Source organism: Hemiscyllium ocellatum, chromosome 16 (assembly GCF_020745735.1).
Source record: "Hemiscyllium ocellatum isolate sHemOce1 chromosome 16, sHemOce1.pat.X.cur, whole genome shotgun sequence".
Taxonomy (NCBI): Eukaryota; Metazoa; Chordata; class Chondrichthyes; order Orectolobiformes; family Hemiscylliidae; genus Hemiscyllium; species Hemiscyllium ocellatum.
The window spans coordinates 2803366-2818205 of NC_083416.1; the positions used below are offsets into that span (position 1 = coordinate 2803366).

The following is a 14840-nucleotide window of genomic DNA, read 5'->3' on the forward strand; positions in this document are numbered from 1 at the left end:
CAACTTTTACACATTGAGGATGGTGTGTGTATGGAATGAGCTGCCCGAAGAAGTGGTGGAGGTTGGTACAATTATATTACAACAGTGCTAATGAAGGGTCATGTCTGAAATGTTGACTCTCTTGCTCCTCAGATGCCATCTGACCTGCCGTGTCTTTTCCAGCGCCACACTATATTAACTCTGACTCTCCAGCATCTGCAGTCCTCACTATCTCCTACAACATTAAAAAGGGATCTTGGTGGGTATATGAATAGGAAGGGTTTAGAGGGATGTGGGCCAAATGCTGGCAAATGGGGCTAGATCAGTTTAGGTGTCCGGTCGGCCTGGATGAGTTGGACTCAAGGATCCGTATCCATGCTGTACAACTCTATGATTCTCCAAAGGCAATATTAACTTCTAATTTGCACCAGAAAGACTGAAGTCATTGTCAATGGCCCTGTTTACTCACTCTGTTCCCTCTCTGCTGATTCAGATAGCCTGCAGCTTTCAAGAATTCAGCTTCTCACCCCAAAGCTCTCCACTGGAACAATGCCTACCTGGGACCCTGTCTTAGCTCATGCATGAGGGAGACATTCAATGATAACTAAGTTATCTGCTGGCTAGACAATTCCAATACTCTCTCAGCCAGTCTCCTCGTCTTCACATTCCATACACTGCTACATTGTCATCTTCTCCCACCATTCATTCACTCACGTTGCCTTCTGAGAAGGCCATCACACAAATTGAAAACTCATCCTTTGATTCAGAAACCTCATTGGCTTTGCCCTTCCCTGTCTCTTTAACCTTCACCAAGCATCAGAGATCCCTGCATTTATCCAATTTTGACTTTTTAAGCACTCCAACCTCTCTCTGTCCTGCCATTAAAGGATCTACCTTGGCCCAAAAGTTTAGAATTCTTCCCATCTCTCCTCTTCTCCGGCTGGTCATCTATCTTCCTTTACATGTCTTCAAAAATACCTTTGTATCATGTTCTCCTCCTTGACTGATATCTTATTCTTGATTACCCTCCTTGAGGTGTTTGCTGTATAAATGCAAGTTGTTGACATTACTCCTCCAGGAACAACATCATGATGTTAGTTTGTACATTAATTACTTGAATATCTGTGATTCGAATAAATACTAGAAATATGAGTAGGCCATTCAGCCCTTCAGTTTCCTCATTTCCTCTCCCCCCACCTCGTCTCAGTCGGTTCCCTCAACTCAGCACCGCCCTCCTAACCTGCAATCTTCTTCCTGACCTCTCCGCCCCCACCCCACTCCAACCTATCACCCTCACCTTGACCTCCTTCCACCTATCACATCTCCATCGCCCCTCCCCCAAGTCCCTCCTCCCTACCTTTTATCTTAGCCTGCCTGGCACATTCTCCTCATTCCTGATGAAGGGCTCTGGCCTGAAACGTCGAAATTCCTGTTCCTTGGATGCTGCCTGACCTGCTGTGCTTTAACCAGCAACACATTTTCAGCTCTGATCTCCAGCATCTGCAGACCTCACTTTTTACATTCAGCCCTTCAAACCTGGTTCTGCCATTCAATAGGATCATGATTGACCATCTGTCTCAATGCCATCTTGCTGTTTTCTTCCCTTATCCTCAATGCCTTCAAAATTCAAGAAATGTATCTGTCTCTTTCTTGAATATATTGTGACTTGGCCTTTACAGCCTTCTGTGGTTAAAAAAAAACTCCATAGGTTCACTTCCCTGAGTGAAGAAATATTTCCTAATTTCAGTCCTGAATGGTCTACCCCGTACATCCCCTGGCTCTGACTCAGGGAAAACCTCCTCCTTGCATCTGCTTAGCCCTGTTGGAATTTCTGGCAAAATACTGCAGACGCTGGAAATCTGAAACAAAAAAAAGAGAATGCTGGAGAAACTCAGCAGGTCTGGCAGCATCTGCGGGGAGAAAGACAGAGTTAAAGTTTTGAGTGGGTGGCACAGTGGCTCAGCAGTTAGCGCTGCAGCCTCTCAGCATTAGGGACCTGAGTTCGATTCCAGCCTCGGGCGACTATCTGTGTGGAGTTTGCACATTCTCTGTGTCTCCAGGTGCTCCGGTTTCCTCTCACAATCCAAAAGATGCCCAGGTCAGGTGAATTGGCCATGCTAAATTGCCCATAGTGTAGGTTATTAGGCAGGGGTAAATGTAGGGAAATGGGTCAGGGTGGGTCACTCATCAAAGGGCCAGCGTGGACTTGTTGGGCAGAAGGGCCTGTTTCCACTCTGCAGGGATTCTGATTCTAATCCTAATTCCTCTTCCGAACCCCCATCCATGTGCTTTAACATTGCTCACTAACCTCTCATGAGAGAAATTATCAGGAAACCTCTGAAAATCCAAACACATCCACCAGTTCTTCCTTGTTGAGCATGATTTGCCTTTCACAAACCCATGCTGGCGTTGTCCAATCCTGTTAATGCTTTCCAAATGTTCCGTTGTGATGTGTTTTTAATAGACTCTAGAATTTTCCCCACAATGATTGGTTAGGCTAACTGAGCTGTAGATATACACTAGAGTTACATTTGCCACCATCCAAGCTGTAGGAAGTACTCCAGAGATTTTGGAAATAGAATTTTGGAAGATGACCACTAATGCACCCAATATTTCCAGGGCTAATTCCTTTAGTACTCTGGGATGCAGGTGATCACCATTTAACACCATTCATTTCCCAGCATCATTTCCTTCAAATCTACCCACTCAGTGGATCTTTGCTTCTTAAACATTTCTGAGTGGTTACTTGTGCCCTCTTTGTGGAGATACACTCACAGTAGATTTTCAATTCTTCTGCCATTTCTTTGTTCCCCATTTTAACTTTCCCAGCTTCTGACAGTCAGGAACTTATATTTGTCTTTATTAATCTTTTTCTTTTATGTATTTATACAAGCTTTCAGTATGTTCTCGGACTTTCAGACTCATTTCTCTGCCTATTCATTAAACTTGCTGAAAATGTGTTGCTGGAAAAGCGCAGCAGGTCAGGCAGCATCCAAGGAGCAGGAGAATCGACATTTCAGGCATGAGCCCTTCTTCAGGAAAGTCCTTCTACTCCTTGGATGCTGCCTGACCTGCTGCACTTTTCCAGCAACACATTTTCCGCTCTGATCTCCAGCATCTGCAGTCCTCACTTTCTCCTATTCATTAAACTTCTCTTTTGTGGGATTCTAAAATATTCCCAATCGTCAGGCTTACTGCTTTTTTCTGGATTAACCACCCCACTCTTGGCTGAATACAAACTGAAAGAACTACAGATGCTGTAAACCAGAAACAAAAACAGAAATTGCTGAGCTTTTCCAGCAATTGCTGTTTTGTTTCCAATCTTAGCCGATCCTTACTTACATAATAATAGGTCTGAGGTTACTGCTTTATGTGGATCTCACTTTTTCCGTTTCAGTCCCACTTGCTCAGACAACTTGTACACAAAATATGATATCTGAGACAGCTACTCCACCCAAAGTCTTTTCTATAAGCATTGTGACATTCACTTACATCATTTATCTCAGTTGCTTCAACTTCAGACATCATTCTGAATTGTTCTTCTCTGTAGAACTTACTGAGATAGGAAGAAAAAATTGTCAGTTATCAAAATCACAGCAAGTCAGACAGCATCCAAGGAGCAGGAGAATCGTCGTTTCAGGCACGAGACCTCCTTCAGGAATCATGCCCGAAACGTCGATTCTCCTGCTCCTTGGATGTTGCCTGACCTGCTGCGCTTTTCCAGCAACACATTTTCGGCTCTGACCTCCAGCATCTGCAGTCCTCACTTTCTCCCAGTTATAAAAGTCACACAACATCAGGTTATAGTCCAACAGGTTTATTTGTGAGTACAAGCTTTCAGAGCACTGCTCCTTCATCAGTTAGCGAGTGGGGCAGGATCATAAGCCATGGATTGGAGCAGCACTCCCAAATAAACCTGTTGGACTATAACCTGTTGTGCGATTTTTAAACTTTGTCCACCCCAATCCAACACCAGCACCTCCACATCATGTATTATGCATTCAGAACATAATGCAAAATATGGTCACCACAAAGACAAAATATCAGAATCAGGAGATGGACCTCTTCAACCTCAAGGAATATTGGTTGTACAATCCCACAATAAACGTTTGACAATACCAGAAGTTGCTTCATTTTATTACGAATGAATGAATGAATGAACGAAATGAATCTTGAAAAAGTAACTTTACTTGTTGGTCAGTCCAGAAGTAGGCACCATAGTTTTAAAATCAGAGATTGCCCTTTTCAGACAGAGATGAGGAGTGTGCACTTTTTCTCTCAAAGGGCCATGTGACTTTAGAACATTTGGCCTTGCCACGTGGAGGGGAAGTCAGTAAATATTATTTCCCTTGCCTGACAAGAATTACAGGTTATTGAGGGTTGGTGGAAAGGTGGAATTTGAAACACAAGCAGATCAGCTGTGAACGGCAGAGCAGGATGAACGATCTCATATTTTACATGAAAGACAAATACAGCTCTGACATTAGAAAATTCTTCACAGAGATCGGGCACTTGGTATGGACCTCTGGAGTAAGTTGTAAAGAAAAATATCCCGATTTCGAGGAGTCCTGGAACCATCAGAACCTTGTGAGTGTGAATACCTGAAATGACTTTAAAAGCAATCAGCTCTTGCTCTGTCAGTTCCATTTTCCCAAAGGCTAAACTGACGCAATGTCCATGTTTTTACTGGTGCACGTTCCATTTACAGTTGGGGAGATCTACTGAATTATGTCTCTCCATGTTCTTGGTGGCTTGACTTCTCAATCCATGATGACACCTTCAGATCTACTGCTTGCATAAGGCTACCAGTTTGCTCCACATTTGGAATCAAATAACAGTATGAAACAATCTCGTGATTAGAGCATGAGGATGTTCACATCCTTGTTTATTTGATCCTATAGTGTACTTCCTAGAGTAATATAAAAGAATCTCCGATGAAAAGTAAACAAAACTTAGTCGACAGGGAAATTCCATTTCTTGCTACAATGAGTCATCAGTCCACATGGAAATCCCACTTCTTGTTTCGATTATTCATCTGAATTTGGACTGCTACCAATCTTCACTTTGAGAGCACATTCTATCATTTCTAAACTGATTATCGCAAAAGAATAAGCATAAAACGTACAGTCCAATAGAAAGTTCATTTCACTCAAATTCAACTTCACAGAATATAGGGTAAATTTGTCAAATTATTTAAGAACACACCTGCATTGTTACTGAATTAACTATCTAATTAACTGAATTAACTACTTAATGGAAAAGTAAATTTGCTTATGAATTAAATATTATGGTCCAGGAGATGTAAAAGTATTGTTTTAAATCAAGATTCATTCATCTAAAATGAGGAAGTCTTTGGTTCCTTTAAATTTACCAAATTTCTGAAAACAAATCATGAGGATCCTACCAATGTTAGCAAATGAGTTGCAATAATTGACTTTGGTCAATTTCACTTCCATATCTGAAATAATGATATAGAAACTGGGAACAATGCCAAATTTCCAAAAATTGCCTCAGGGCATAATTTTAAAGACTGCAGAATTCAGAAATGGGAACAATGAGGAGAATGGTCACAAACCTCAAGGTCAAACAGTTCATTAAATTTAATGCAGAGACACTATCTTAAAAGGGGACTGCATGTGTATGCATGCAAACCTTTTATTGACAAGGGGTCACAGTGCAAATACAAAGATATTATGCTAAACCTTTGCAATACTGGTTAAGCCTCAACTGGATTAGGGTCTCAATTTATAAAGACAATTTACAAAACATACAAGGATCAACTGAGTGAGATGCAGATTTACTAGAATGGAACAAAGACAGAACATCAATTGTTTGTATGAAGAGACTGGAGAAGCTGGAATTACTCTACTTATAGGTTAAGAGGAAATTTAATAATGTTCAAAATCATGAACAGTGAGAGAGTAAAGCAAAATTGCTTCCACTTGCAAATGGACCATAAACCAGAGATTTGAGATTGGCACAAGAATAAGGGTGAGACATGAGAAAAAATTTTTGTCCAGTCTTGATATCTAGAATGTAGCCTCTGAAAAAAAATGTTAAGAAGCACAGTCAAAAGTAACTTTCAAACCCAAAGTAGATGAATAGACAAACAAAAACAGGGCAATTGAGAAAGAGGAAAACAACAAATTGGATGGCCCTTCCAACGAGCTGAGCCAGCTGATGAATGAGTACCTGCTTAGCTTTAAGATTCAATAATTGTCCACATACAGGGAGACTATCTAGAAGAGATGAACAGCCTTTGAAGGAGAAATCAGAGATGAAATCTTTCAAGAAGAATGTGACTACATTACAAAGTTGTATAAATACCGTTAACATCTTGAGTTTCAAGCTGTCTGATGCTTGTAAACAATTGAATATGATCAGATTCCTGTGATACTGAGGCAGAAAATAACATTTACAAGACCGTTGGAAGTTGCTGAAAAGGACTATGCCCAATGCCCTCTTCAAGAATAATTAGTGCTGTGAAGGGAATGTCTAACTAATATGGTTTGTTGGCTTTTCATATTCATTTGGTTAATACTGTGGTCTGAAATATATGAGCAGTCACAGACTGGCCAATGGTCTGAGCACTCCTTTCATGGATGTAACAGGACTGGTTTGTCTTTTCGATAGTAATGATCGACTTTCACAGCCTGTTTAAGGGCAACAACACCCATCCACCAAGACAGGCTTATAAATGGCAAGTTATATTTGACCAACGTAGTCATGATGTGGAAGTGCTGATGTTGGACTGAGGTGGACAAAAATCAGATGTCAGCTAGGCAGCAGTGGGTACTACAGATGCTGGAGATTAGAGTACAGCTGAAAAAGCACAGCAGGTCATTCCTGATGAAGGGCTTTTGCCTGAAACGTCGATTTTTCATGCCCCTCAGATGCTGCCTGACTTGCTGTGCTTTTCCAAAATCAGAAGTCACACAACACCAGGTTATAGCCCAATGGCAAATGGTGTTCAATCTGGACAAATGCAAGGTACTGCATTTTGGTACAACAAACAAGAATAGGGCTAACACAATTAATGGTCGGGCCTTGGGTAGTATTGTAGAACAGAGGGACCTGGGGTGCAGGTAAATAATTCTTTGAAGTTTGTGTCACATATAGATCGTGGTTAAAATGGTTGGCACAGAAGCCATCTGTGTCCAATTCTGATCGCTCACTTATAGCAAGGATCTTATTAAGCTGGAGGGGTTCAGAAGAGATCTGCCAGGATGTCGCTAGGTATAGAAGATTTGTGTTAAAAAGAAAGGCTGGATAGGGTGGGAGCGTAGAGGGTTGAGAGGTGATAATGCTAGAAGCTGATAAAATAATGATAGATATAGATAAAGTTAATGGTAGTTGTCTTTTGTCTAGGTTGGGAGATTTCAAAACTTGGGGACACATTTTAAGATGAGAGGAGAAATTAAAAAAAAAGATGAGGGCAATTTTCTTTTTTAAATAGAAGGCGATTTACATGTGGAATGAACTTCCTGAGAAAGTGGTGGATGCAGGTACAATTACAATGTTTAAAAGACATGTGGATAAGTACATGAGAAGGAAAGGTTTGAGGATATGGACCGATAGCAGGCAGGTGGGACTAGTTTATTTTGGGATTTTGCTTGGCATGGACTAGTTGGGACCAAAGGGTCTATTCCCATGCTGTATGACTCCATAAAAGATTTATTTGAAATCACAAGCTTTTGGAGCACTGCTCCTTTGTCATGTAAATACAAGAGGTTTTTCAGCACAACTGGCCCATGCTGGTGTTTATGTTTCACATAAGCTATGTCCCACCAATATGGAGTGCCAAACAAGGATTTTTCAAACAGTAAGATACTGTCAAGATAGCTTGTTGATAAAATAAAGGCACATGTTGTTAAGAAGGAAGAATGGATAGTATGTTATCCACCATGTAAAACAGAACAGTAGTTTGGGTTTTTCTGCTCACTGCCTCCAACTGCACACAGCCCTTTTCATCGCTGCCCAGCAAAAAAACAGGACTCATTTGATAGACTAGTGGTTCAATGGGAGAAGAGCAAACTGAGAAAACAAAATCCTTTTTTTATTGCTCTTTCACCCTCTTTATCCACTTCAACCACACCTCTGATTGCTGCTACATTGTCCAATAAACACATTTCCACTTTGGGTGTAGTCCCAATACTCCTCCGATACTCACCAAGACTTTTCCTGGAACACTAGGCCCAACCAGTTGTCATTGACTAACAGGTTCCTCTGCCTGAAATTGTTTCACTTTGAACAATTCTTGTCATTTATCATTATCAGAAGTCTCTGGGTCCTATTTAAACCCCTCTTTTTGATGGGTATGTAATGCTCCTCACCAAGCCTGGCTCACCTTCATATCAGTACTGCTCAGACCCTCTCACTATTCTGATGGCTTTGACAGCTGTTTCGGGATCATTATGAACTATTAATACACCCAGTTTTCACAAGTCCACCTGACCTCTCCATTCCTTTCTCAACATGACTGGCATTAGGCTCTCCAATGACATTTATTGCAGGCACAATGCCTTCCATGTCCTGCTTCGTTCTCCCAATCCATTTCTCACTTTCTGCCTGATATGTTTCAATGACTCCCGTTGATATCAATGTGCTCCTTTCACTCCAGTTGAAGAAGTCACATCACATCACATCCTAAGTTTCAAGTACGACTTCTGAATTGTGGTATGTCTCTAACCTATAGTATAACTATTATTTAGATCATTTAAGTAGGGGAAAGCAAACACAGATTAGGCAACTATTTTGCTGAACACTTTAGGATTTCAGCCATGCTGTTGGCATCACTTTTATTCTTAACCCACAGGGTTCCAGGTTCAAGGGCAATATTCCAGGATCTAAGTACGAAAACCAAGGCCACTTGAGTTGGATGGTACCTATCAGTATGGAGCACTGTACCATCAGAGGAGCCACCTTCTGGATAAGACTTTAAACGCAGGTTCTGTTTACTCTCTCAGAAGGATGCAAAAGATTCCAAGGGACCATTTTGAAAAGCAGAAGAATGTCCAGGCAATACTTATTTCAATCACAAATTATCAGATCATTTATCACAATGTGCGTGTTGGAGCGTCCCCTTAACAAATCCACTCCCATGCTTCCTCTAACACGATGGCGAATACATTTCAACAAGGACAGTAAAATGTTTTTATACATTCACTGGCTATGTAAAACATGTCCTGTGAAACTTATATGTGTGTAAGCATTTCCTCTTCTCATCAACAAGCAGAACCTCAACAAACCTGCAACTTTATGTTCAGCCTTTCATTCCTATTTTACTGTTCTTAGTCATGGAACGTCATTTTAACAAAACACAACTCAAGCTTCAAACATTCTCCTTTCCCCCCGGAATCCCACACTGACAAACACATCATTTTCAATTTAATTCTTCTCTCCCTCCAATTTCTCAGACCTCCCATGTACATACTTTTTATACAACCATTGCTTTAATATCTCAATACTATCACTAATTATTTGCTTATGATAATGGCTACATTTCAGACTTGTAAATCTAGGTTGTAAGTTTGCTCACTGAGCTGGTAGGTTTGTTCTCAGATGTTTTGTCACCATGCTGGGTAACATCATCAGTGACCTCCATTGAAGCGCTGATGTTCTGTCCCACTTCCTATTTGTGTCTTGGTCTGTTAAGGTGGGTGATCTCATTTCTCGTTCTTCTTCCCAAAGGTTGGTAAATAGGGTCCAAATCGATGTGTTTATTGGTGGAGTTCTGGTTTGAATGCCTGACCTCCAGGAATCCCATGCATGTCTCTGTTTAGCCTGTCCTAGGATGGATGTATTGTCCCAGACAAACCCCCAAGTCTCTTTGGGCATCCACTATGTTTACCTTCATACCGTCCTTTCTCAGTCCAAAATGGATAACCTCACATTGACAGATGGAATTCAATATAAGCCAAAGTTCAGCCCATTCACCTTTCAATATCCCTTTGTAATTTTATACGATCACCTACACTGTCTACAATGCTGCCTAACTTTGTGTCACCAGCAAGTTAACCCATTTGTTTTCATATATCACCTGATGCACTTTTTCTGGGATTGTGACTATGAATACTCCAAAAATAGTTTAAAAACTAAACTTATAAACAGGGTGGAATTCAGATGCAAAGAATATTGCGAATACTTTAGAAAAGGCACGAGCGTGAGAAAGTTAGCAATAGAGATGTGTAGCATACTCTTTACACAACGTTTCAAATATTGTGTCCAGTTTTCAGAAGCCTTCTTTAGGAAGGACTTCAAGACTTTGCATTGCACAGAATAGGCAGACCCAAAGGAAATCAGGGATGAATTATAGTTCATTTCAACAGAAGGTGGCTGAGATCTGTCATGTATCTCAAAAAGTTTGTTTGGGAAGCATTGTGAAGCAGAAGGCTGCAAAGACAAATTGAGAAAATCTATTTCTGTGCAAGTAAATTCCTGTCCCCTAGATAAGATCACAAAGAAAGTAATGGAAGCACTCGTCAGGGGATTCTTTTATATCATAGAAGGGCTCGTTAGGAAAAGAGATACAATGAAGAAACACTGAGGAAAGCAGAACTCCAATGTTCTACAAGGAAACAGAAAAAAAATTTAACAGATAGGAAGATGGAACTGAACAGATAAATTAAATCATCACTAGAAAAATGGGCTGTACTGCCTCTGTGCTACATATGCATATGATTGTTTGACCGTGAACATTTGCCTACAAGTTGCACTCTGTGGTTGCCATATTGCATTTGTGGAAATGTGGAGATATTAAAAGGATGTGATATATACACTTTCTGGTCTTGGGTTCACATTAGAATGGGGAGAAAGTGATGACAGCAGATGCTGTAGTTCAGAGGCAAGAGTGTAGTGCTGGAAAAGCACAGCGGGACAGGCAGCATCTGAGAAGCAGGAGAATCAAATTTCGGGCATAAGCCAGAAACGATGATTCTTCTGCTCCTCGATGTTGCCTGTCCCACTGTGCTTTTCCAGCACTACACTCTCGACTCTCATGAGAATTGATCTGGATTAATTGCTAGGGAGCCTAAATACACTGCTGGACACATTCCTCAATCGGAGAGTTTAAATAAATTGACTCTATACACAAAGTTATTTCTTTAAATTTTAATAAGAATATTGAAACCTAAATCAGCCCTTCACAAAATGCTTGCAGTAAATGAAGACAAAGTATTCTACATTATGTGACAGTACTTTTTTTCTTAATTTTATCCTTTTATTAAAAAGTCACAACAGCATACATATCAACAAAAACATTGGATTTACGAATGGTACCTTGGTACCTGCCCAAACAAAATAAAAACCAAAAAAACACACTCCTCGAGACAGTTTTGGTTTTAAATGCTGAATCTTGGAAGCAGTCTGTTTGAAAAAAAAACCTGGGGGGTTACTGCCAAATCTGCCTGAATGCCATATGCTGGAAGTCTGTCATATGCTTAAAGCTGTTATCAAGGATAATGTCTGCATTTTGTCTGTATTGGTTTTAAAATCCAAAGTTTTTTTTTGAAGAACTGCAGTGTTACGGCAAAGAATGCCTCTACACAAATCATTATTCAAAGTATATATAAATGTCTAAAACAATTTGAATGAAATACACTGGAAGATGCAACAGGTTAGTAAAACCTACACCAGTGTGTATATTATTTTGAACAAAGATTTACAAATCCATACTTCCTTCTCAAGCAGTCTTGTAAATTATGCAAACCTTGCGACACTACTGAGCCTCCCTAGCCATGGGATTACTGATCTATTAACATTGTAGAGCACAAGGGCAAAGGCACCACTTTCAACAGTTTAAGGAAACTAATTTTTCTGAAAGAATTTGCAGGTGGTTGAACAAAAATTGAAAGTTCTGCTCCTAACAACTTGCCCTACAATTAAATTCAAGACCCCCACACGGATGTGTAGAATAATCATCATGTGGATACAGCTCTGATCGGCGCCCCATCACACACAACAATACAATAAATCAACAACTGACAAAGAGGGCAGGAGGGCAAAACCATACGGTCACAAGACAGGACTGAAAATAATTAGGCGGACCCCCTAGATCCACAAATCTGAGAAAACAGAAGGCAATTCTCCTAACAGGAATGATACATACCTGTAAACAGTTTAAACGTTACATGGCAAAATTACTAACATCGGTGAATAATCCTAATCTGTTGGGCTGTTCAGGTGATTTGGTTTAAATACTCAACAGCACCCACCTTCTTCATCAGGGTCAACCACCCTTCTGTACCCTGGCTCTACTACATTACTCCAACCAGGCCAAAGTTGCTTCCATCATTCTATCCAAAAGAATGCTCCTGGGTCAGATTCTTCATTGATAATGCAACATGGAAACTATCAACATTAAAACAAAACTATTAACTCGCTGGTATGAAACATTTAGACACACTCTTGAATCACAGCAAGCATCACAGTCATTTAATAACTTATAATCCTGTGATCCAACTGTCATTCACAAAAAAAAGATCTTTATGCCTAGTAAAAGAATTTTCAGCAGTCTAACTCCACACAGATGAATTCCATCAAAAGAGTTTTGGAAAATGCCAATGCATGCCTCGTGCTCTTAAACATCTCCTTGAAAAAAAACTATTTGGAGAATATTTTAAGACTACTTATAGCAATACTGAACATTTGATGACTACTGGTTTTACAGGAATCATCAGATCAGCATGCGGCTTGGAAGCATTTCACATCCATAATCAACCTTTCATAGTTTCTCTGAAAGGCATGGATAAAGAAGAGTCCTGATTAGATTAGCCATTATTATTAATATACGTCACCCAATATTTTTACATTAAGCCCTTAAGTCCTCATGGTTCAGCATTAGATTGTTGTCAAGCTCAGAGGTAAAGTTAAACATTTAATGCTAAGGTTCGCACTGTAAGATTCAAATGCATCAAGACACCCCTGTGACTTGATTTACTTCATGGTTTTGATATCAAACAATGAAAGACTCAAGGACTGCAATGAAATATTGAGGTGGGGGGAGGGCACATGGATTGCAAAATGTATTCAGCCAGTTAGAATGTGCTCAATACTTGCCCACAAGAGTTTAAATTCAGTTCATAGAAAACACATATTGTTTTGCTGACTACAGCTGCGCATTGATATTTTGCTTTTTGCACTGAAAGACTCAGTAAGGCAAGACTTAGCACAAATAAAACCAATCCATTTTTACTGCCTGATTTACAATGCATGGTCTCCAACTGTTAAACTGGTATTTCTCTGGTATACCCATAGTTAAATGTCAATCCCCAAGCCAAGAATGCACATGACATAATTTCTCTGTAACAGGGTTGGATTCTCTGGCTGCTTCTCAATCCTGCAGCCAGAAGCAATAGGGGAGAAAATTGAGAGAAAATTTTGATACTTCCATTTTGCCTTCATCAGAAGAAGCTCATTTATAATTTCCAGTTGAAGGCAGCAAACTGCAGTAGGCAGAGATTTTGTTTGGAAGGGATTACTCTGTTGTTTGGTAAAATAACTTCTGATCTTTTTTAAATATATGAAATCGGGACCCAAAAGCCCAACTTGGAAAGTAAAACAGAAACAAGATTATTTTTAAACAGTTCCATATTTCTGAAACCTTAATATCCACAGACCTAACCAGAAATCCAATTCCCTCTGCCACTGTGAATTGTGATTGTGGACTGGAGGGGATGGAAGAAGAATGATCCAATGATCATTTTAAACAATAAACTGTAACATGTTAACCCATACTTTTGACCTGATTCAGCAGCTGGTTTATGATTCCAGTGAGGTCTGGTTGCCACTCTATAGGGACCCAGGCACCATACAGAAACAGTTTAGAACCTCAGTGTCTGGAATGTTGTAAAGACCTTTAGGAAAAAAATATACTTCTGTAAAATAGGGATCAGTGGATCATAGTGAATGCGAGCCAACAAAAAGACTTTGTTGTCCTTCCAAACTGTTCCTCTTTCTGGGAACATGAGTATAAAACTGTGGGCTTTGCTACATCTACAAGATCCTTTTTCATTACCCCAACACGGTGTATGAATATGGAAAAATTAAGGGGAAAGGGACTTGAATTTTATTTTAAATATAATCACTAACTCAGTGCGAAACTAACTACAATGTGAAACTCTCCCAAATCTGCTGTTCCTACAGTTTCCTGCAGAAGACAGCAAAACTGATACTATATTCCATTGTGATACTGGACTTTTATTGAACATCTTATCTCCAACCAAAACAGCCTCTCCATTTTTAATTGCATGTACTTCTTAATGAGCGTATGTTACAGAACCATTTCTTTGAGTCTAGATTTCCATTACAGGTGCTTCTATGACTTGGCCAGTCTAGGTTCTTCAGCTTTCAGTGTTCCAACTGCATCTTTGACAGCGTGGTAGATAATGTTCTTCACCTAAGGACATGTAACATCAGGTTAACCCACAATTCACACAATGAGGAAGTCAAAATAAACAAATGTGTTAGAATAACTGTGGAAGAGAAAACGAGCAAATGCAACTCTTTTTATTTATATGGTCAAATTGCAACATATTTTTACATTTTCTTCCCCATGGATTTATCCTATGTATGCAGTTTTGTCAGTGATGGTCCCTGTTGCCATTCATCACCCGATCACATCTGGTCTTAGTTGCTGTTCAAACTAATACTGCAGAATGACTGTAGATATCACCAAATAATGTACTTTGTGACATCCTAGAAAAGCCTACAGAAACTGGAGCTTACGATTCAACTTCAGTTGATCACGTTGCTCTGCCCCTCACCATGGCTAAGACTGCAATTGTTTAGAGTCAGTTATTTCCTTATTGCAGGAACTTACTGGAATGTCAATCCTTTAACTATGTCTTGCTTTTAATTTATTC

General features: G+C 39.9%; 2 protein-coding genes across 2 annotated transcripts in view; one reads left to right on the forward strand and one right to left on the reverse strand.

Moving 5' to 3' along the window:
* Positions 1-14840, forward strand: part of rmnd5b (required for meiotic nuclear division 5 homolog B) — an 89621-nt gene that overhangs the window by 74271 nt on the left and 510 nt on the right. The gene's annotated exons all lie outside the window — the stretch shown is intronic.
* Positions 11121-14840, reverse strand: part of LOC132823316 (lysine-specific demethylase 3B-like) — a 132011-nt gene continuing 128291 nt past the window's right edge. Inside the window, exon 27 of the mRNA XM_060836998.1 lies at positions 11121-14374. Coding sequence (XP_060692981.1) covers positions 14294-14374 — 81 coding nt within the window. The 3' untranslated portion in view covers positions 11121-14293. The remainder of the gene's footprint in view (positions 14375-14840) is intronic.